Here is a 22,423-nt window from a genome sequence, read left to right on the forward strand (position 1 = left end):
AGCCTATCTGCTCCGAATGTCTTTTATGAAATGCTTAAACAAACCGGTGCACACAGGCAAATCACTCTCTCTCCAGCCAGATCTAAATGTCTCAGCCCACATTACATTCACGCACACAAATCATTAAACACGCCTCTATAAATATGCAGCTATTCGCCAAAAGCTGAACACAAGCACACCACGTATAATTTTGCTATCTCCTTTACACACACACTACTCTACTGGTCTCCCAACACCTCTGAAGCCAGAGCATCCAATCTGAGCAGGATAATGATGGTGATGGTACCAAAGGGAGCCATGAACAGTATTTGCGCTGAGTCACCCTCATCTGCACTCTGCCATTTAGACACAAAATAAGACAAAAAAGGTTCACTGCAGGTACTGAAATGTAAAAACAGTCTTCAAATTGGAATTCAGGCTCCTTTGGTTAAGGCTTCAATACATCTACAGCCACTGAGGCTGAAACAGAAAGCACAGAATATGATTGGAAACACTTCATTTCTAGTGAAGTGGACACTGGATGGAGATTTGTCTTCGCTTTGTGAAAGGGAAAAAAAAAGTCCACAGTCCAATGTACCACAGCCACCATCCCGGCTGACACTCCGTCTCACTGTCAGCACACCACAGAGACATCCAGAGGACTTCGCTTTGGCTTTGGGCTCACATGAGTGAACTCAGGTGTGCTGAGATTTTGCTTTATTGTAAAAATGAAAGGTCAAAGGAAATTTTATTGAAGTATAATGCCACCGCTGAGGTCCTGTCCCCCCGGCTGAGCTGGTTTCAAACATGCTGTATTGTGGGAAGAGGAGCAGGCAGAGGGAACATGAGCGCCTATGATACACAGTCCCACCTTGTTAGCGCAGCGCCGGCTAGATGTCAGACTGTGCCCTTCAGACAAAGATTTATATCCTGGGGTGAAACATTTCTATAATTCATTACATACATGGACACCTGCTCCATCATATGCAGCCTGAGACGTGCTACCATGTTAGTTATAGACCTTTTTAGTCTTTGGTTATAATCAGTGAATACATCAATCAGTTTAGGGATGTGCTGAACGTTAGGATATTGCCAGTTTTGTGACTTCATCCCAGGCCACATTATATCCGCATGTCAGCCAAGCCATTATCATTGTACACTGCCCGTAACGCTCTGCTGCACAGGCTGGTTTCAGCATGACCTAACATCAGGGCACCGGACACTTGCCCGGCTCTTGACCTACACACCCACCCTAAATATTGAATTACTGCTCAGGGAGGGAAGAAAAAATATACCATAAACAGCTTTTGAGGAATTCAGGAAAACATTCTTGGAAATAATAAACAGATTTAGAAGGTTTTTCTTTGGTGGGCGGGGTGGAGAAGAGTCCAAGGGTCATGAAATGTATTCAGTTAATACATGACCTCAGGAATTTCTAAGCATCTTAGCAGAAAAACAAGAAAACCAGTGGCACGCCAGTAAAGCAGTGAAGTGGAAACACATTTGTGTGATGAGGAATGGACACTTAGCAACCTGTGAGCCTGAAGCAAGTACATTATACAGCCAGAGCTGGCAGGGAAGACAAGAATGTGAATTGGAGCTGATGGGGATAATATGATGGAAAACAAATGGTACCACGATAAGGCTGGAGCCAAAACCTCTGGCTATCTGTTCAAGACAAACATGCTGTTTATTTTGTTGTTGGATCCCTGTGTAGTTCACAGACTGTCAGGTGGGTGCGAAGACTTTCACTGATTAAAACATCACATCGCACACTGCACGAAGAATTTAAACATGTTTAAGCTGAATAATAAAAAGATCAAATGCAAACCCAGCATGTAAACCAAACAGGAGACGGCTCTCGGAGCAGGGTGTCATAAAAAATGAGAAACTCCGGCAACAGCCGAATCAGACGTACATCTTATTAAATTACACATCACTTTGAAACGGTTGGTTTCGCGTACAGCATATGGACCAGATAAGAACTCTATTCAAATCCAATTCTTGCTCAATTGCTCAATGTTCTTCTAATTTGATTTTAATTGCCCTTATCCAAGCGATGTCCACTGAAAAAAAAAATCTGCTTAACCAGTAGGACCAGCTCTAATCCACAGCCATGAAAGAAGCGTCTATTTCCCCAGCGCTACACGTTGCAGTCATTACGCCTGACTGATTTAGCCGGTCACTGGTGATGTCTATGGATCAGCTAAATGGGATTCGAAAATGAATTAGATTAGGTGGCTTTACCCCGGCTTATTCCTTTTCCTACCACTCCCCCTTTTCCTTCTGTATCTGTCATTTTGCTCAATCCTCGTTTCCTTGTCTCCTCCCTTTGCCCTTCTCACCGCCGCTCCTTTCACATGTAAGGCCAGTGTGCTTTTTTATTATACTCCTCATATGCTCTTGATAATCTGGACTGGACTTATCACTTTGGTGCTTGATCCGAAATTATCCCTTAGGACTGCAGAAATCCCTGCGCTTCCTTTTTTTTTTTTTTTTTTTTTTGTACGTTAAGCATATTTAAACAGTGATGCAATCTCGATTCCTTCGCTTTCATCTTGTTCGGACTCTAACTTTCTCTAAAAAAGGGAACTGGCGTAAGGTGTTTTCTCTGTACAGCTCATCCAAATACAACCGCCACAGTGTTCTAGCAAATTCTGGAGCATATCACATCGATCCACTCTACTGATGACTGCTGATTTTAGGACTGATCTTAAAATCTTGCGGACTGCTTTTAGGGCACAGCATGGATACGCTCCAGCTTCCACTGACCTTTAAACTCCATGGATCACCTGACTCCCTGAAGTCTCTTCGGCTGCTGCTTTTATGCTCGTTCAGATTTCTACACAAAGGACAAACAGTGGTTGAGTCTTTTCAGTCATGGCCACTACACTGACTGTCTCCCTGCAGGGTGAAAACTAACCATGGAGAAGCAGCGCTCGGTGTCTCTGCACCACATATCCGGAAAAAAAAAAACTCACAGGAAAGTGAGGAGGTATGTTTCCACTCTGTTCCATTAAATCGAGGCTTAAATAGTTTACTATTTAATTCAATTTGGGCTATTTATTCATATCAGTCAGTGCACTGCAACATCTTATTTTTCAGTTTATTCCATTTTTACTTTTTATTCTCTATGTTATTTCCATATCTTTAAATCCTTGTTATGTTGCCTTGTTCTTTTATATCTTATTGTTTTACATTGCCTCTGTTTGCTGCTTTGAATTGCCTTGTTGAAAGCTGATATACAAACAAACCTGCCTTCCATTGCTTTGCCCAGATTTTGGGAGCCTTTGTTTTTATCCTACGTTTTCACAGCTTTACCAGTTTCTGAGCTAATTTTCTCAAACTTCGATGTCAGTTTAGTTCATATTTTATTCAGTAAAGCACTTTGCAACTCTGTTTGTCTCACAAATAAAGTTTATATTTCTTAGAAATAGCTATATGTCACTTACCACACATACCAATTCACTAAAGATGCCTTTGCTGGATCCACAAACATTCTTTTATCCTTTAGTCTTTATTTGTCTTCCAGATACTGGAATAACCTTTTCAAATTTGATAACTGACAGTAATTAAGTAAACATTGAGTATACTAATATACTCAATGTTTTGTCTGTTTTAATACCGTTTCTTTTCTGTTTTGTATCTTGTTCTTCCATCTCTGCATGCCACTACTGTGTTTTTCCCCCCAATAAAATAGAAGGCCTGCGGGAAGTGACATTTCACAGCCCAACAGGGAGAAATAATCAAAAAGGACAAAATGCTAACACAGACCTCCTTTTCTTTCCCCCTTTTATTCTGAAACTTCCTTAAGCGGTTTACAAAAACCTCTCTGGTCCCCAGGTCACCCTTCTTTCCCTCCATTTCCTCTCCGCTTGACCTGTCAGCAACCCCTCCTCCCGTCTTTGCAGTTTATTTTCTCCCCCTCACCACCCTGGAGTCTCTTTGCTTTTCTTGCTGGGTGTTTAAAGTCGGTTTTCAGAGTTAGACTTTGTCCCTCGTTCACTTATTCCAACCGCTTGCTTCTCGACACAGCGCAAACTCGCTTCCTTCACCTCGCCTCTCCCCACGTTGTTTCTTTTTTCTTTTTCTGTCTCTTTTCTGTTTGTTCTCTCCGCTGTGGGTGCTGCATCGTAAACAAGCCGTATCCCACGGTGATCTGAAGAGACTCTTTTTAATGCAAGACAACTGTCACACACAAATGCGCATGCACACCTCTGGATGTGTGGCCAAACCTTTACAGTGAGCTGTACATCACCAAAGAAAAAAAAATTCACTCACAAACAGTTTGCTAACACGGAAACACACACACAATATCTAATATCACAAACTTGGTTTAGATTAATGTGAATGCCAATCGGTCTGAAGCAGTCATGTTACAGGCCCACACACTGACACACACTCTCAGATCAACACTTCACACACCCCACAGTGTTTAGTGTAAACAGACCCCTCTGGTGGTCTCCCTCTCCCCATCATTCCTCTCAATCTCTCAATCTTTTGATCGTCCTCTTCTTTTTTCCTCCTCTCCCCACGTCTCTCTTTCTCTCCCTCTCCCTCGCTCGCTCTGTGCGTCATCGCCCCCTCACTCACTCACTCTCCCTCTCTCCCCATGTCTGTCTGTCCATTCCTTTCTTCTCTGCCTTCACTCTTCAGAGGGCTCTTCATTTCACTGGAACGACGGATGAGAGGCTGGGGCCATCTGCAAGAGCTGATAAAACCACCCTCACACACACACACACACACACACACTTGCAGATACTGACATACATACAGATGCTGAAACAAGGAGACAAACGAACACAGAGATGCAGATGCATCACTAAACCTGGAAAAACACACGCAGCTTGAGAACACAAGGAAACGCAACACTCCAGTGAACACACACTGGGAAAAGAAGCGTGAACACAGCATTAGACGTGAAAAGACACACACGCCCACTACAGCCAGACAGTAGTTATATAGGACAGATTCACTGAAACCTCTATTCTGCATGTAAAGAACGAGAGAAAGGAAAGAAAAAAGGGAGAGATGAGATGAAAGATGCAAAAAAAAAAAGTTAAAATTAACTAGATGAGAGCTGGAATAAAGATGAGCTGGAAAGGAGTTGAGGAAATGAGGGGGTCAGCCGGGGGTGCATGAGGATGTGCGAGACATGGAAGGTGGCGAAAAAGAGTGGGTGATGAAGATGAAGAGAGGAGGAGAGGCCGCATGAAAACGATGGATGGACACGAACGGCCTGGAGGAGAGATTATGCAAAGAGGTATGAGACGGAGAGATGAAGTGAAGGGAAAGTTAAAGAGCTGGTCAGCACGTTGGAAGATGACGTTGTAAAGCTTTAATGAAAATACTGAATTATTTTGGCAAAAAAAAAAGGAGAAAAAGAAAAAACTTCCCCAACTGAGCCACTTATACTCAAGTTAAACAAAAACAATCCTGAGAGAACAGTGGCTTCTACTTGAAGAAAACAAACACAGTGGTGGATTTGCATACATGGAGGAGCTAACTGCTTTGGTGTGTGGGGGACCAAACAATGCTCAACAAGGCTCATTAGCAGGGTATCTATACTCCACACATCCATCTAACCATCAATAATATATTCTATCCCTATAATTAAGCTAAATAATAAATAGATAATGTCCTGTCACCTGGGGAATCAGTGGCCTGTCTGAGCCACATTACCGTGCGGCCCAACATGAGGATTCTTGGTCTAACTAGTCAAACATGTTCAATTAATTCACTGTAATTCTCCTTTTCAGACATCTCAAAGACCGCCGACTGATGTGCAAGCCGCTATACTGACAGATACCAGCCCTGCATTATAATACGCCGGCTCGTTTCAACGTTCGAGAAACAAAGGCGTGCTGTGGCTTCTGTCATACTAATGCAGGGCGGCTGGTGGACACGCAAGTCTTTTTAAGACGGCTACCTCTGAAAATAATCCAGGAGGCCTTCTTTAGCCGTCCTGTTTCTCTATTAACATGCAGGGAACGACTCGTCTGCCAGTCCAACTGAGTAGCCATGCTCTCGGAGGAAACGCGTGGCTGCTGTCACTAATACCAATTAAAAGTTGTGACTTTGCCTAAGAAAATGAGGTCAGATCCGTGTTGTGATTAGGCTGGCTTTTCTCAATGCTGCCTTGGCAACTGGGGGTCACACAATCTAAAATCAGCCTCAAGAGAAATTACTTTAAATGAGCTAACTTGGTTGGTTTACTGGTACAAAGTACCGCTGTGCCAGATTTGACAGGCTCTGTTATACCAGATATGGATTTTATAGAATTAGTATTTTTAGCCCTTTGTTTACCAGCTTGTTTACTCTTTATTTACACTCGGCTGAATTCCAAAGTCACCAGAACATCATGATGGAGATGGTTCTGGATGATATTCACTGCTGCGCTATTTCACACAGTTGGAAAGTGAAAGCATATCAACCTTATAGCTAGCAATGCTCATACTGAAAACTACTGCAGTACATGATACAACAACTGTACGTGCCATTTTCTCATTTAATGCCATTTTAGATTTTACTGCTTGTTTTTTTTTCTTCTCAGTCTGATCTTATCTCTTCATCACACACTCATCTCATCTCTAAAAATTTAAATCTTAAAATTAATCCCATCAAATTCTGCACTTATTAGATCAGAGCCCCGGGCTCTAAAATCGATAAATGGAACTGTCATTCAAGTATGAATGGGGTAAAAGTACAATTATGCTTCTGAAAACTGAAAGAAGAAATTCTGACTAGTTCTATTCAAGGAAACGTATTTTTATCTTAGTTTATTTTGTCTTTATACCTATGCAGTTAATCATGAGCTCCGTCTTTGTAAAATACGGCTTTAATTTTGGGCCCCTGAATATATAAAAGGAGGAGATTTATTTTAGAAAATGACTCTATGTTCAGTTTACAAACACACTGGATTGAATGCTTGCTCGGAGAATTCATGTTACTCAGTGAGTTACTCCCTCCAGCCAGCTGCCTCATATCACTCCTGCTGAATAAAACGCACAACTAACAGGGCACACAAACACACACATCCGAGAATTGTTCCTAAATTAAGCTCAGCCGTTTTGCGCACTGTGCGCTAAAAACGCTGAGTCGTCAAAGAGGTAACACTTCACTAATGTACAAGGGACCTGATTAAAACTGACACACGGTGCAGATGGGATCTCAGTAATTTAACCATTCAGTGCTGAACATAAGCACTAACACACACCAGCATGGTTTCCTCCACACACACACACACACACACACAAACAAAAACACACACAAAAGATAAGACTGGTAAACAAGTGACTGAGAAACTGGGGAAAGAAAAATAATTACAGAATAAAAAGAGTGAGTTTGTCTGAGAGTCACCTTGGATGAGACAGACATGAACCCTGAAGGTGTGAGGACGGTGCAGGCAGAGAGATATACTGAGGAAACGGGGGAGGGATGAAAAAGAGGGAGGAAATGTATGAAAGGTATGAAAAGAAAAGAGGTAAATGGAGGACCAGGTGCATATGAAGAGATGGAGGAATCCGATTTAGAAATAAACAAGTTAGGGAGGGCAAGCAGGATGGAGGAATGGGCGACTAAGAAGCAACAAATAAAGAGAAGATTTCCATAGAGAGCAATGGAAGGAGGGAGGGATGAAAGAGAGGGGAGGGATGTAACAGGGGGAGACAATAGGAGATGTACAAATAAAAAAAAATGGGGAGGGGTACTGAGAAAGAAAATGACAGAACAAGAACCGTAAAAATTAGATGAAAGGAGAAAGAGCAGAAAGTGAAGCGAGGCTGCAAAAACAAATCAGCAACATGAGAGAGAAAAAGAAGCGGGGAGCAAACGAAGAGAAAGAACAAGAGAGAGGGAGAAATCAGGGAGGACAGGGAAAGAGGCAGAAAATAGACAGGAGACAATAATGTGACGATGGGGCGAGAGAAAACATGGAAAGAAATATGAAGCTGCAAAAACAAATCAACTAACAGAGCAGAGGGGGAGACGCACGGAGACAAAAGGTACACGGGGGAAAGACGGGAAATGACAGAGAGAGAAATAGTGAATAATAACTACAAAGAAAACTAGCACAGGGGAAGTAATGAAATCGAAGAGGAGAGATGGGAGAGATAGCGACAGAAAAGATAGGAAGTAAAAACAGAGGAGGAATGATAAATGTGGGGATTTAGGAGGAAGGGAGGAGAGAGAGATAGAGAGAGAGTGGATAGGCTGGAAAAACAACACACACAACGGGAATATGAGACTGGTCCACAGCGGGGACATTCAATTATAGACACACAAACATACACCTGTATACATGCCGACACACACCTACGTGCATTTACTGCACACTAGGCCTCCCACACACCTGCATACATGTCTAGATCACATACATAAACATAGACACGGAACAGCGGAGAAAATTGATAGTGACAGCAGGAAGTGAGGAGGACAGATGGAGAAAAGGGTGAGAGGGTCAACAGGGAAAAAAGATATAGTGGGGACGGATGGAGATGCAGTATAGAAGAGAATAGGACACCTATTACTGTACATGGAGTTATACTGAGAGATAAAATATGGACAGAGGTAGCCGTGGTCCTGGGGAGATAAAAATATATGAAAACAACATGCCAGTGTTTTCTTTATGGCTGCAAACAGGACAATTTGTGGCTCAATCTGAATCTATTACCACACAGAAAGGCAGAGTGTACACATGTGAGGAGCAGGAGCAGTTTCTTTCACAGGAAATGGTTAAATCTTGGTCTTCCAATGAAAAATGGATGTTAAAAAGCTGATCAGCAGTAGGTATAAACTTTAAATTATATCTTAATATCATAACTTCAATTTTCCTGGTGTAATAAGTGTTAAGTTGCTGAATTCTAACAAAGCTAAGTCTGAACTTGTGCACAGCAGGTGCTAATATTCCAAAAATTAAAACGTGTGATGATTAGTACTCATCGATGGAAGGAGTTCAGCTGTATCACCACAAGTGAATATCGACCGAGTCACAGCAATAATCCCAAAGATCTATTGCACTGATTGTAATAGTTGAGATTTTCTTTACGGCACGTGGAACCAGTGTGCAGCAGCCTGTTGACCTCCTGCTGATCTCCTTCTCATACAGGTACTCTTTGAATTCATACTCCTAACGATGCCTAAGTGGTGGAGTTTCAACTTGAAAATGTTCTCACAAAACACTTTACTCTGAGACGCGTCCATTCACTGTTCCCTGCAACAACAGACCACTTTCCCTGCAAGACTTATTTAACTTGTCTCTCTTATTCCAAATATTGAAACAGGTAATCATTACTACTCTCATCACTGGAATGAGTTCTCTGTCACTGCAGGAGAATGGAGACCCAGCAACAGCAATGATCCCACAAATCAATTGCATTGATCACCTGTAATAGTCGGGATTTCCTTTGCCACACGTGGAACAAGGAGCAGTTAAAGGGAAAGCTGAGAGTGTGACAGAGCATTTCAGAGAGCGCACTCATGCATGTTTCCCAATTTTCAATGGGCTTTGGTCACAATAGGTTTTAGTGTTCAGCACATTAGAGCCTGCAACTGCAGCAGGAGGAAAAACTGGCCTCACCATATTGACCAATATGTGCAGAGCAATTAAACTAAAAAAAAAAAGGCAGCAAACATTTCTCAGCACATTGCATTGTTGAATATTTGTAATTAGAATCTTTCTGACTCCATGTTATTAGTAATGATCTCTGTGCAGGTTGTATATTGTTAGCAATGATTTTTTTTTCTGGCTATTTTGATGAATGAAATTACAAGTGATACGATTACATACAGAGAGAGGAGAAAGGATGGCTGGGCATCGGAGAGGCAGAGGGGGAAAAGTGAGACTATAATTGGACAATAACCACAAAAAAAAAAAAAAAAACATGAGCAACAAATTGAATAGAGGGTGCACTAATGGAGGAGAGGAAGAAAAGTCACTCCATGAAATACTGGCCTAATTTGAGCCCATAATTACCATGGTGATGAACGTATCACACTCAAAAATAGATTTGACAGATTTGACCAAAGATTACGTGGAAAAACACCAGGATGGAAACGCACACAGATACGAAAAGGACATAATGCTTCTTTCCTCTGTCACACACCAGCACTCGCTCTGTAGGAGTGAGTCTGCTCACGTTGAAGGCTCTCCACGCATGACATTCTCAAGGTCAAAGGTGGCTTCTTTGGAAATTACACCCTGTACGACTGCGTGTGTGTCTGTACCTGCGGTGCTGGCGGTTTGCCCTCCTGCAGGTGTGTGTTTCTGGTGTTCTAACACCTGGTCAGGGGTCCTGGATATTACCAGAGTTAACAAGGCAGCATGTGAACAGTGTGTGTCCCCCCTCAAGCTCACCACATTCCTGCTTTCTGTGGATTTGCCACTCATTACAGGTTTCAGTGTGCTTTCCAACCTGTAGTTTGCCGCTCTCCTTTCCACTTCCTGATAAATGTTTATATCAGGAAATGGCTTCTTTAACAGTTTCCAATCAGCAAATTCATGAAAAATTCATGATAAAAAACACATATCTACCGACATAAAATCCTGTGGTGGGTCTGCTTTGCTTTCACAACACATACAAAGTGCAGGCCGTTCTTTTAACACAGCCTCGGTCTGGTCAGTAGCTCGAGAGTCTGATCGACAGCTTTCACATCAGCCCAAACAAACCACAATAAACAGGCAAATGCACTAGAGTTTCTTTGAGCCACTGTGAAGGCAAGAAGAAAAAAATTTAGAGGTTAGAACTTTTCTTTTGTTCCATTTTTCCACAGAAATTCAAACTTAATGAGCACAAATCAATCTAAGGTCATTTGCCACCAATTACAAAGGTGACTGACGTATTTATTAATGGAAATGAAGAAAATGAAAGATAATGGCAACAAATCATGGTGCTGTCGATAGGAAGCAACATGGGGTGCAGGATGTTTATGGTGTGCAAATGAAGGTGCTTACGATGATGTGTGAAGCAAGGCAAACACACTTCCTCTAATTAGGACTCAACCTATTTTCAAACTCGAAATTGTTCTTTGGAGGATGGGGAACACACACACACACACACACACAGACGCACACACACAGACAGCAGCATTGTAAAACGTATTATTAACACACTGAGTGACGCATGCAAATGTGTTCCAATAAAAGAAACAAACAAGAGAAAGATGCATGGTGGGGTGGGGTGGAGGAAAGAGACAGACAGATGTGAGTTATGCTGGTAGACAGATTCAGGAGAAGAAGAGACAACTTATTTATGGTATGAATTATGGAATGACAGTTCCTTTTCTGATATTCAAATGTGGATAGATAAGGAAATGAAAGAGGGAGGAGAAGATGAAGAAGCGAGGACTTGTAGCTCCCTCCAGGCTACAAATACTGCCAGAGTAAGGGTTTCCATACCTCTGGAGCCTCTGGATGGGTGGCTTTGGATGAAAATAAAGTGTTCGCTGGAAAGCGCATGACAGTGGGAAGGAAGGAAAGAGAGAACGCAAAGTGGGGAAGAGGAGAAAGGAATAAGTGACATGAGGTGCTGAGTAACAGGAGGGGGTGGATAATAGGAACGCGGAGGAGAGAGGAACAGCAGGGTTTGGCCTTATTTCTTGCTGTCTTTTTGTGGAGACAGAAGGTGGGACAAGGAGGAGGAGAGAAAGAGGATGGAGATGAGAGTAAACAACAGAGGGAGGAAGGAGGGAGGCATGGTGGAAATGTTAAGAGGCTGAAGATGGGAGAGATATGAGAGATAAGAGTGAGAATTGCACAAGTGAATGGAGGGAGAGAAATCTGGATATAAGGTAATAAGAAATGAGAAATTTAGGGAAAAAAGCAATGTTGGTAAAAAGAAAGGTAAAAAGGAAGACAGGTTTGTTAGGATGGAAAGTTAGGAAGGATGAAAAAGAAAGGGGAGGGATGGAGAAATGGTCAGTCATGATGGAGTGATTCACAAGAGATGGACGAAGACGTCGGTGAAAAAAGGCTGATGGATATATCAGCAGACAGATGGAGAGACAGAAGTGTGATCGCTGCTCCTTTGTTGATGCTATCAGGTACAGACAAAGACAAATATCACACAAACCTCTTCATTCACTCTGCTGCCACTGTACTGACGTCTCAAATTCACCGCCCTTCAGTTTTTCCCTGCAGTGTACAACGAGGCCGTATTTCCCCCCTCTTTACAGGAGCAACATGATTTCGGGCTTCAGTAGACTCTCTTCATCATCCACTTATCACACTACGGGAATAAAGGCTTTTCCACCCGTGCTTCTCGGAATCATCTTCACATCTCACAAAGCTAAACTGATCACAGAGCTTACCCGCCAAAAGGTTGGCAGATACGCTGGATGTGACGAGTGCCTGCTGAAGAAAAATAGATTAAAATACAAAATGTCAATGTGCTGCATTAATGCCCCCCCCCCCACCCCCCCACCTTCTCCTTCCCTCCCTCCCTGCTTGCTTGCTTGATCCCAAAGCACGCAGTCCATCCCTCCCTGTCATTCTGTCAACGGGGCTGCCGCTACCCTCACGCTATGACATCCATCACTCCTCATCCCCGTCTCCTCGTCTCGCCCCTGTCCCTCGCTTCACACCTTAGTCTTATCATTTTCCCTATATGCACCTCTTCCCTCCCTGTCTTCTTTGCCTCAGCGTTATTTTGTTTGCTCTGTGGTACATTGACTCACATGTTAATGCCCTGACATCTTTTTCAAGCCAGTTCCATCCGAATCTAAGTGCAACTTAAAAAGTTATGAAGGTGAAGCACAAGAAAAAAAACATGCTAAGCCAACACCCCAAGTAAATTCTTTTTTTTAATAAAAAATAATGAACTCCTTAGTTAAGATGTGATTTACACCACATGCAAATATTTTTCTAATGTTTTACCAGAAAGTGTTTGGCTCCCAGAGCAGCGGCAAAGCTCCTTCGCACAAATATAAAGAACACAACTAAAAACTACTCTTCTTTCCTCCTCGTCCTCAGAGTTGCGTGAAGCTAGAAGCTAGAAGCTAGATTAGTTTGTATATGATTATAGTTTATTAAAATTCATATACAGTTTTAATAAAAGAGAATTTTTTAATGTAATTTTGTGCATTAAAAAAATTCAGAAAATATATTTAATTTATACGATTATAATTATCAAACATAATACTGAAGTAACACTGAACTTTTTGAAGTGCTGGTGTGCTGTTGGTCCATTTTAACAAAAAAATCCTATACAGTCCAGCTAATGCATTATTCATAGGCAAAGAGACCTCTTAGCCATAAGGGTGAACGAGCTCACAGGGTAGTTAGATGGCATCGGTGGGGGTGTGTTCAGGTATGGGTTAGAAATAAAATACATATTCAGAATCACTGGGTAATAAAAAGTAATAATAACTAAGAAATAATTGCATTTCCGGCCTATCAGAACTACAAAGAACAAAACCATGAAGAAGGATTTTACAACTTTTTAAATGTATCACAGTCGCTGTTTCACACCGTTATTATTCTAAACGTGGTCTTATGGTCCAGTCAGCCAGTCCGGATGATAATGAATGTTCTGGCTTCCACTACAGCTCTGTGACACCTGAAAATACAGTTCTTTCCTAAACTCATTTCTTTCTAAATCTCCAAAACTCAAGAACTGCAGAACAAAGAGCACCTTCAGCTGAGATTGTTTTGTCAACTGATGATAAAAATGGCTCAGTCCCTCCTTTTCCAGCAGGCTCAGGCCTCATTTGTGAGTGCAGCTTTGCCACCTTAATGTTAGGTTAACACAGCACATTCTCTGCGAATTGATTGAAAAACGTTTTACTTGACATTGAACAGGAAACTGTCTGCGCTGCAATAAACAGCAGCAGACAGTCATAATGCAGACACAAGGCAACAGCAGGGGGACGTGACACTGCAATTCTGGGTCAGACCTTTAAATAAAAGCTGAGTAACGGTTGTTTTTAACGCTGCTCCACTTCTCTCAGTGCACACAATCTATTCTACCTCATTTGCTTCTGTTGCTCTCTTGTATCCTCATTGCTTCCTGTCTCTCTCCTCACCTATTTCCTTCACCTGCTCTGAAAACTCCATTAAAATGAGATAATAGAACAAGACAGAAAATTCTCATATGCCTGTTTTCTTTTCTTTTTTTTTTTATTTTAATGTCCCCAGAAGCAGAAATAAAGTCAAAGAGACGTGAAACAAGGGTACACACATTACTGAGTTCACCTGATCTTTGCTTCTGTTTCATGCAGCGACACCCATCAGTCCACTGTCTCTACATACAGAAAAAAAACTGGTCCTCCTCCCTGCCTGAATTTCTTGAGCTATCTATCCGTTCCATCTCTTCTCTCTTCCTCGCCTATTTCAAACCCTAACACCCCATTTCCCACCTCTCCTTCTGTTCTGCTGTTTCTCATTTCTTCATGCTTTTCTAGGATGGAAAAGCATTCTCACTCCAGCACCACACACAGGATAGATGATTTTTGTGCTTTATTAACAGACTATCCCTTCCAGTACGGCGTATGACTCTTGCCCCTCTCCTGCTGACACGCAGCAGCTCTTTCGCAGAAATGATCACACTGAGCAAGTGACAGATGAGTTTCAGTTCAAAGTTTGATGCCACTGCAGCATCCTTCAAACTCCACCGTTCAGCTCTTTGCTCCTCTAAGATTTGTGCGTCCTGTCCAGGGTTGTGTGCACCGGCTCTGAGAAGGGTAAAGAAGAGACTCCGTCTCCACGCGATGAAAGCAAATATCAAAGTTGCCTTAAGAGCTTCAAGCGACCAAAGGCTCATAGCGTGACAACTTTCTCACTCTCCTGCCGTCCACCTTGCACTGCGTCACCCAGTGACTGACCTTGTCGCAGCCCTTTGCTAATAATTTATTCATCTGACCCTCAAACATGGCATTCCTCCATCCAGCAGCACGGCTAAATAGCGAGGGAAGGTAAGGAGGGAGGTGGGGAGGAAAGATGAGGGGGAAACGGGTGGAAGCCGGAGACAGTGCATAAATGAGAGAGGGGAAAGGAGGGATGAGGATGTGGAAAATGTGAACAATATTTTAAGACAAGTGGTAAGTGGGAGGGAAGAACCGAGTGATGCAGGGAGAGCTGAGGAGAAAAATATGGGGTGGAAACAAGGCTGAAAGTCCTTGACGTGGAAAGGTCACAAGCTATTCCATGGCTACTCTTCTCAGACAGTTTGTTGAGAAAAGCGCTGCACAGTGCGAGCAGCGATTTTCACAGTGAGAAGTGATGCACCCTGAAAGAGAGAACACCACCTAACAGGGATGATATTTAAGTAGTTAATATTTCTTTTGGCCTGCGTTGAATCTTTAATGTAAGTTGCTTATTTGAATACAGCTCAGAAAAGCTGAATTGTCAGATAAATGCTTCATCCGAATGTGGTGATATATTCAGCTATATCGTTAATCAACTAAAACAACAATTAATAGACTCAAATTCAGCTGAAACAAAACTGTATCCACAACACAACCACTCATTTTTTCCCCACTCGCTTAAAACCAAGAGACAGATGCTTCATTTGATTGGAAAGCAAGTCGAATTCAATCACATCCAACTAGTCAAAAATCACTGTGTTAGGTCATCAGGCAGCAGAGGCAGGATTTTATTCACAGCATCCATGACAAGCTGAACGGAGGGAGGGAAACGGCGAGAAACCAGAGGGTCTCCGGGATTTTGCCGTTTCAAAAATTGCAGTAAATTTGACACGCAGGCAATAATATCACAACATTGATCAGCCTCCCCCCGTCCACTCCTGTGTGCTGCTGAGCTGTAGATTTCTGACAGGATGCTGAAGAAAACTGTGCATGTCACGCTATATTACTTGGGGTTTTTTCTGCACAGTTCAAGAATTAATTCAACTTTTATTTGCCCCCAAGCAGATTCCTCCCACGTTTTGTAGAGTCTAGGCTGCAAACCAAACAGAACCCAGTCGTGGTCTTCGCCCCTCCCTCCCCGCCCAAGGCTTTTCAAGGACCGTGCTATGCTGAGGTGAAAATCTCCATTATCTCTTAACATTATCTTTAACACACGGCTTGATTTGTTTTTATTATGGTAAATAGCTGTTTTATTCTTATTAAACAACTTGTTTTAATTCTAGTCTGCCGTTTTTATGGATTCAAAGTGGCTTTCATTACCATTTAATTATTTGTAAAGCGCTTTCTGACACCGTTAAGGACGATAAAAGCTAACAGAGAATCAGCAAAAAGGAACACATTAAAGAAAGAGAGAGGACAGAGAATGGGAGAGACACAATAAAGCGGTGGGTGGATGTACAGTGTGGGGTGAAGGGCAAAAAGGACCTGACAGCGAAAAGCATCCAGGGATCAGACCTCATCAGCCAGAGAGAGATTTGTAGAGACACAATGAGCAATGGAATATACGGTGTGGAGATATACAGGAAATGTGTCTGTGGATGGATACACACAACACTCATATAGTGACCTCTGTGTCTTCTCATGTGTGAACCACTGTCAAAGAAAATCACTGGTCCTCTCACACAAAGGCACACGGACACACACTCTGAATACTCACCACCGAGCCAAGTATTCACAAAGAAAAAGAACACGGGGGACGCACACAAAAACCATTTACACACTAAATACAACTAAATGCATGTATCTTTATCCCTCTGTGTGAGATAGAGATTAACACACACTCATTCAGACGTGCAGAAATACACACGCATGCAGGGGAATCATGTCATCCCACTCACAGACCTCACATGGCAATGTACGTTCATAATTGCAGCATTAGAAGCTACTGTATGGATCAGTGTGACAGACCTATAATTCAAGTGCCGGCTGATCTCTGCAGCTGTGACTGTGTGCACATGTGTTCACATACAAGCGCGCATACAAGCGCACACACACGCGCACACACACACACACACACACACACACACACACACACACACATACACAGATGAGGACATTCTGTTTTCTCGCCTTAGCACAAAGTTCTGTTACCGTTTGTGATATCACCAAATTAAACGACTCCTTGTGATGCGAAACAGACGCTTCTATTAGAGACGCCACTGAAAATCAACACCTCACTCTGCTGCTGCTGTTTGCAACTTCGTGTTGATTGCTCTCACTTGCTGGTTTGTAAGCTTGATAACGCCGTAGCACCGTATAAAATCTAAACTCTAAAACCTCGCAAGAGCTGATCTGAAAAAAATCTGATGTAGGCTATGGTTGGCATTCGACAGAATATTCAGTCTACACCTGACATGGTGAGGAAGAAGACTTTACTGTGATGCCATGTTCCTTTGTAAGTCCCATTAATGGTCCTTAGCCTATCTGTCTTAGATTGAAAAACTTTGCTGAAGCCCTCTATCCAAAGACCAAGAGGGTAACAGCTGGGACAGAAGGCTTCTGGAATACCATCGTTCCCCTCGGAGTAACACCAGCTGTCACAGATGTTACCCAAGATGTGCAAAGAGGCAGGGACACGTGCATCTCGCACCAACCACAGCCTGAGAGCCACTGACGTACAGAAACCGTATGACGCAGGGCCCAAAGCCAGGCAGATAACAGAAGTGAGTGGGCACAGGTGAGAGGCTTTACTTAAACATGCATAAACTACGATGCTCCATCCATGGAGAGCAGGCAACGATGGAGCAGCTTATTGTCTTATCAAGCTGTTAATGCATCAGAATCACACGTGCCACCAAAGCAAAAACAAGCTAACTGCTTAAAAGGTGTGAAGGCTTCATTATGAGTTGTCTTTCTGGTCACTGCCAATCGACTGCTTTGATGTGTGTGTATCATTTGAAGGTAGAGCCTACCTCAATCCTGCCGGTGTCTGGCTGGAAGCCCCGGGCTGGGTCTTCGGTCGTCACTCTGCACTGGATCGCGGAGCCATTCACCCTGATCTTGTCTTGCTTGAGGCCCAGTTCTGGCAGGCTGCGGCCCTCACACACGTGCAGCTGGGCATGCACCAGGTCCACACTGTTAGAGAGAGGGAGAGAGAGAGGGAGAGGGAGAGAGGGAGAGAGAAAGGCGATGAGGTGAATAAATTGACCGAAGCCCTGAACATGGTGTTGAACAGCTCTTAAATTTCCCTTGATGTCACTGTGGAGAAGCTTTTTTTTTCCCACTCACACCGAGGTTTTAAAGAACGGTGAGGCCAACGATTCAACATAAACATTTTTAGCTATTCTTGGCCTCAGATCAGGATGTGGAGTTTCAGTGGCTGTGAGGATTTTTGCAGCATCTCTCATTTAGGCAAATGAATCTGCGATGCATGACAAAGAAACCACACACCATGGATACCTCTTAGCAGCAAAGACAAAGTAAACTAAAACAAAAAAAACTTTGACAATAAGTCAGTACAACGCAAATACAACTCAGAAAAGAAGTCTGACTTTTCCCTTCCAGTCTCTCTGGCTCATGTTGTTAGACATGACAAAGTTCATTATAAAGAACTGGTACATTGTGGCAATGCAACAGTTACCTAAAAAAACACTGCCATTTGTTTTCACTTGTTTTTTGTTTTTTTTAAATCCCAAAATAGTGTCGACAGTTTAGTACGTGGTGTAGTTCTTTCTCAGTTGTTCTGTCACCGCCGTTCTAACATACACACTACTTGCACGTACAATGCATTCTATTCACACTTATCTAAATAAGCATTTTTACCCAGGAACAAAAGCTTTCACACACACACACACACATACAGACACACACACAAAGAGAAGTACATTATGCAAATTTTTATTCAGTAATTATCTATTATTAGAAAGAATTTAAATCTGAGAGGGACAGAGAGTTATTTTCTTCCATTTGCGCGAGTTGTAACCCTTAACATAAGTTCTGCCTCATCTGTATGCATTTATTTAAATGCAAAGCTCAAAAGAGACTTTCTGGGTTAAGCTTTGTGACCTTGCACAGTCTAATGCATAGCCAAAGTGTATAAAAGTATTTTGTCCTCGTTGCTTTCTGGACACAATTTCAACGCAGCAGTAGACGGACACAGTAGCTTGGGATACATAATTCTTAAACGGCTGTGTCCCTGCACCCCACCCGGCGCCAAACATAAACACACTCAGATAACTGGGAATCCTTCTCCGCCTTGAAGGGTGAATGAGACACAGAAGGCACACACATTAGCAGGCAAGCCTAGATTTTGGACACTGTCTTGGCTTCCGTCTCTTTAATGTCTCAATTAGCTGGTATCCACATTCTGGCCAAACAGAAGGACAATTATGCATCAGCCTGGTGTGAAATGTGTTGGTGGAAATAGCAGATCCACTCTTGATATACTTGGACAGACGCTAACGTCATGTTTTTGTTACAGTTTCATGAATATGTTGGTATTTCTGAAATGACACCACTCCGCTCGTGGCCTTCAATAATAAAAAGGACAAGACGAAATGAGTCACTTTACGAGTGACAGCAGTTAAAGAAATGATTCCCAGTTTCCACTGCTTTGTTTACATACAACACCAGTTTGTTATTAGGAGTCATGGAGTCCATCACAGTGCTGGCAACCCTTTAATATATGATAAAAGAATTTGCCTGCATGTTAATTTGTTCCGTCATTAGTTCACTCATTAACCCCATCACTTCTGTGACGGGGTTAATGAGCTCAAATGGCAGCCTACTCACAGAGGTGGGAGTCCTTTTATATTGTGCAGCATTTCGGCAACAAACCAGACAACTGAACATCTTCTGACTCGAGAGTCAAATGTTTGGCAACCATGCACAGGCCCTTTTTATTATGTATAAATCAAGTTTGGCCTAGTTTTTTTCCCCTCACATAATTCTTCTACTTTGAAAACATAAGGCAACACTGATTGAACGAGGACCCTCGAGGGTTTATGAAATTTATTGTATACTAAGTTGACTCAGATAAATTAAAGAGCCTGCAGCAACATCTGTCCCTCAGTGCAGCCAGTTACAGAATAAAAGCCCCTTGTATCATTAGCAAGTTCCACAATAAGGCCCAACTACACAGAAACAGAATGACAGCGATATGCCTTCAGCTAAAAAAAAAAAAAAAATGCTCTACATTAAATGGACATGCTCATTCTCAATAAGTGTGATGACAATAAATACCGCTGGTTGTTACCGTTGGCAAAACTCTGGCTGTGTTAGAGAACACAGAGGATTAACCAAACACAGTGAGGAGGATTGACCTGAAACATCTGTACACATGCAAATATAAACATCAGTGATACTGAGAGTTTGGCACAGAGACAAAAGGACTGGGAATAATGTGCCGTGCAGTAGAATACAGAACTAAATAACAACCAGGTACATACATTACCATGTCTAAGAGCAATCACTTAGTTTGGAGATTCAAAGAAATCACTATCTACAATCATCATGGAAATCATCCAAAGGAATTCATCAATATTCACTGCTTCCTAAACACTCACACATTTACATCAAATTGTTTCCAGAACCAGGAAGCCATCAGAAATACATATTATATACTGATGCTGAAAAACCTGCTACCACCAACAAGCCAAGATTTTACTGTATTTAATGACATAAATATGTTATAAATGAGATTAACATGTATGGAGAATCTGACACGAATAAATCAGGCTGGATGTTTACCTAATATTTCTATTTTATATTAACAGATTGTCATAGTTCTTGCTATCCACTGTTTTCCTTCACATGCTTTTGGCAACACAGATGCATTTGCATGTCACGCCAATAAAATACGCTTTGTCTGCTCTCCCCTGTCATTCTGTTGTAATTTGAAGATGTGTAAATGTGCTCTGTGCACAAAAAGTGTGACAAATATAATTCCACACCATCAGATGTATTATGAGCAACAGGACACAGAGAAGCAGAGTGATACACACTGGAGAAGTTGCACACATTCCTGATTAATTCCAAAGTTTTCAACAGTAAACAAAGCTTTAAAAGGTTTTTGTATTTATCCATGACCAAAATCGAATTCTAACTAAAGCTGTTACGCTTGCTTATTCACAAACCTAATCTAAAAGTTGTTGACCTCCACTTCCCCCAGCTGGCTGCATATTGTATATGTACCCTGTCAGGTAAGTACCCATCAAGCGCTGAGCACACAGCAGACTACACATGGCAGTTTAATTATATTTTGCCCAGAGCCCCACAAACCAAGAAGTACTCCTGAGCCGCAACACTACCTGGCCCAAAGTTTGCTCCATGTCAATTAGTTGGTGGAAATTTGGTTAAACAGAAATTTATTTAGGAATATGCAGCATGTAGGCACAATATAAACTGAAATAATAAGCTACTAAAACTAGATTTAGACTCGGAGCCCCTCTACAGTACTGGGCCTCAAGATTACATTAGGTAATAGTGCAGGACCTGCCTTAAGGCCCTTGTCATTACAGTTGATATTTGGGTTTAGTAGAGCAAACTCGCCAAAATTAGCAAATAATCACATTACAACAAACTAAATGAAACACAGCAGAAAAGCTTCCTCCTTTTTCTGCCCAAAAAAGTCATGGACATACGCTCTGTGCAAAGCCTTAGCTTTGGTTGTGCATGTTTCACCCTTAATTCTGAATGACAACAAAACATTTATGGCTTTATATCTATATCCCAACCTTCATTTAGCATTTCCCTAAACAAAATAATATTAATAATAACAACAAAACAAAACAACCCAAAAACGTCAAATAAAATATTGTCTATTCTCTTCCTTCGGCGTTATTAATGTCTCCTTGTAAGGCACAGCTTTGCCTCGCTTTGAGGTTCTGACGTGTTAAAGATGTCGACTTGTTCTTTATCTCTGACAATGCTAAAGAATATATAATCTTTTAAGATGCAGAGACCAACACTGAATGCCTATTTTCTCGTCTGGCATCTCTGGCTGTTTAGTGCGTCTGAATAGCTGCCAGGTTTATATTTGATCTCTGGCAATCTAAGGAAAAATGGAAACCCCCACAAGTGTCACAGAATATACGTCTACTCACTGAGTCTGTTCTTTGAAATGTTGTCAGTGCTTTTACTTCACGGCCAAGTACTTTATTTCGCATTTGGTTGCTGTGTCTAGGCAACACCTTGCTTATGGCTTCTGGTATCCCTGTAAATATCTCACATTTGCTCTCTGATGGAATCACCAGTCACTACGGTGTCCATGTCTTACACTGCAGAACTGAATGGAGGCCCAAATTATTTACAGTCACATTCCCATATGTACTATTTTATAACAGCACCTGAAAGGTCTTTTTATTGGGAATAAGCAGTGCAAATCCTTCCCTTGTCTGACTGACACATATTCTGTAAATCACCATGGACATTGCAGATGGCTGAAACTTTACTAAATATACAATACTATACCTGATAGTCCATCTTATATGGCTAAACACACATTTTCTTGTGGCTCCTCAAAAAAACGTCATGTTTAAATGTCATTTGGCTTCATATTTTAGCAAAAAACCCTGTTGGAAAAATTAGCATTCAACACTTCAGCACTAAGGACCCACTTTAAAGAAACCAAATCAGCTCTCATGGT

At 42.0% G+C, this 22,423-nt stretch overlaps 1 protein-coding gene across 1 annotated transcript in view; it reads right to left on the reverse strand.

Annotated features, from left to right (window-relative positions):
- The window catches only part of LOC121176805 (pyruvate carboxylase, mitochondrial-like), a 253,601-nt gene that overhangs the window by 163,663 nt on the left and 67,515 nt on the right, over window positions 1-22,423 (reverse strand). Inside the window, exon 11 of the mRNA XM_041030884.1 lies at window positions 17,751-17,913. Coding sequence (XP_040886818.1) covers window positions 17,751-17,913 — 163 coding nt within the window. The remainder of the gene's footprint in view (window positions 1-17,750; window positions 17,914-22,423) is intronic.

Source organism: Toxotes jaculatrix, chromosome 23 (genome assembly GCF_017976425.1).
Source record: "Toxotes jaculatrix isolate fToxJac2 chromosome 23, fToxJac2.pri, whole genome shotgun sequence".
In the NCBI taxonomy this organism is placed as follows: Eukaryota; Metazoa; Chordata; class Actinopteri; family Toxotidae; genus Toxotes; species Toxotes jaculatrix.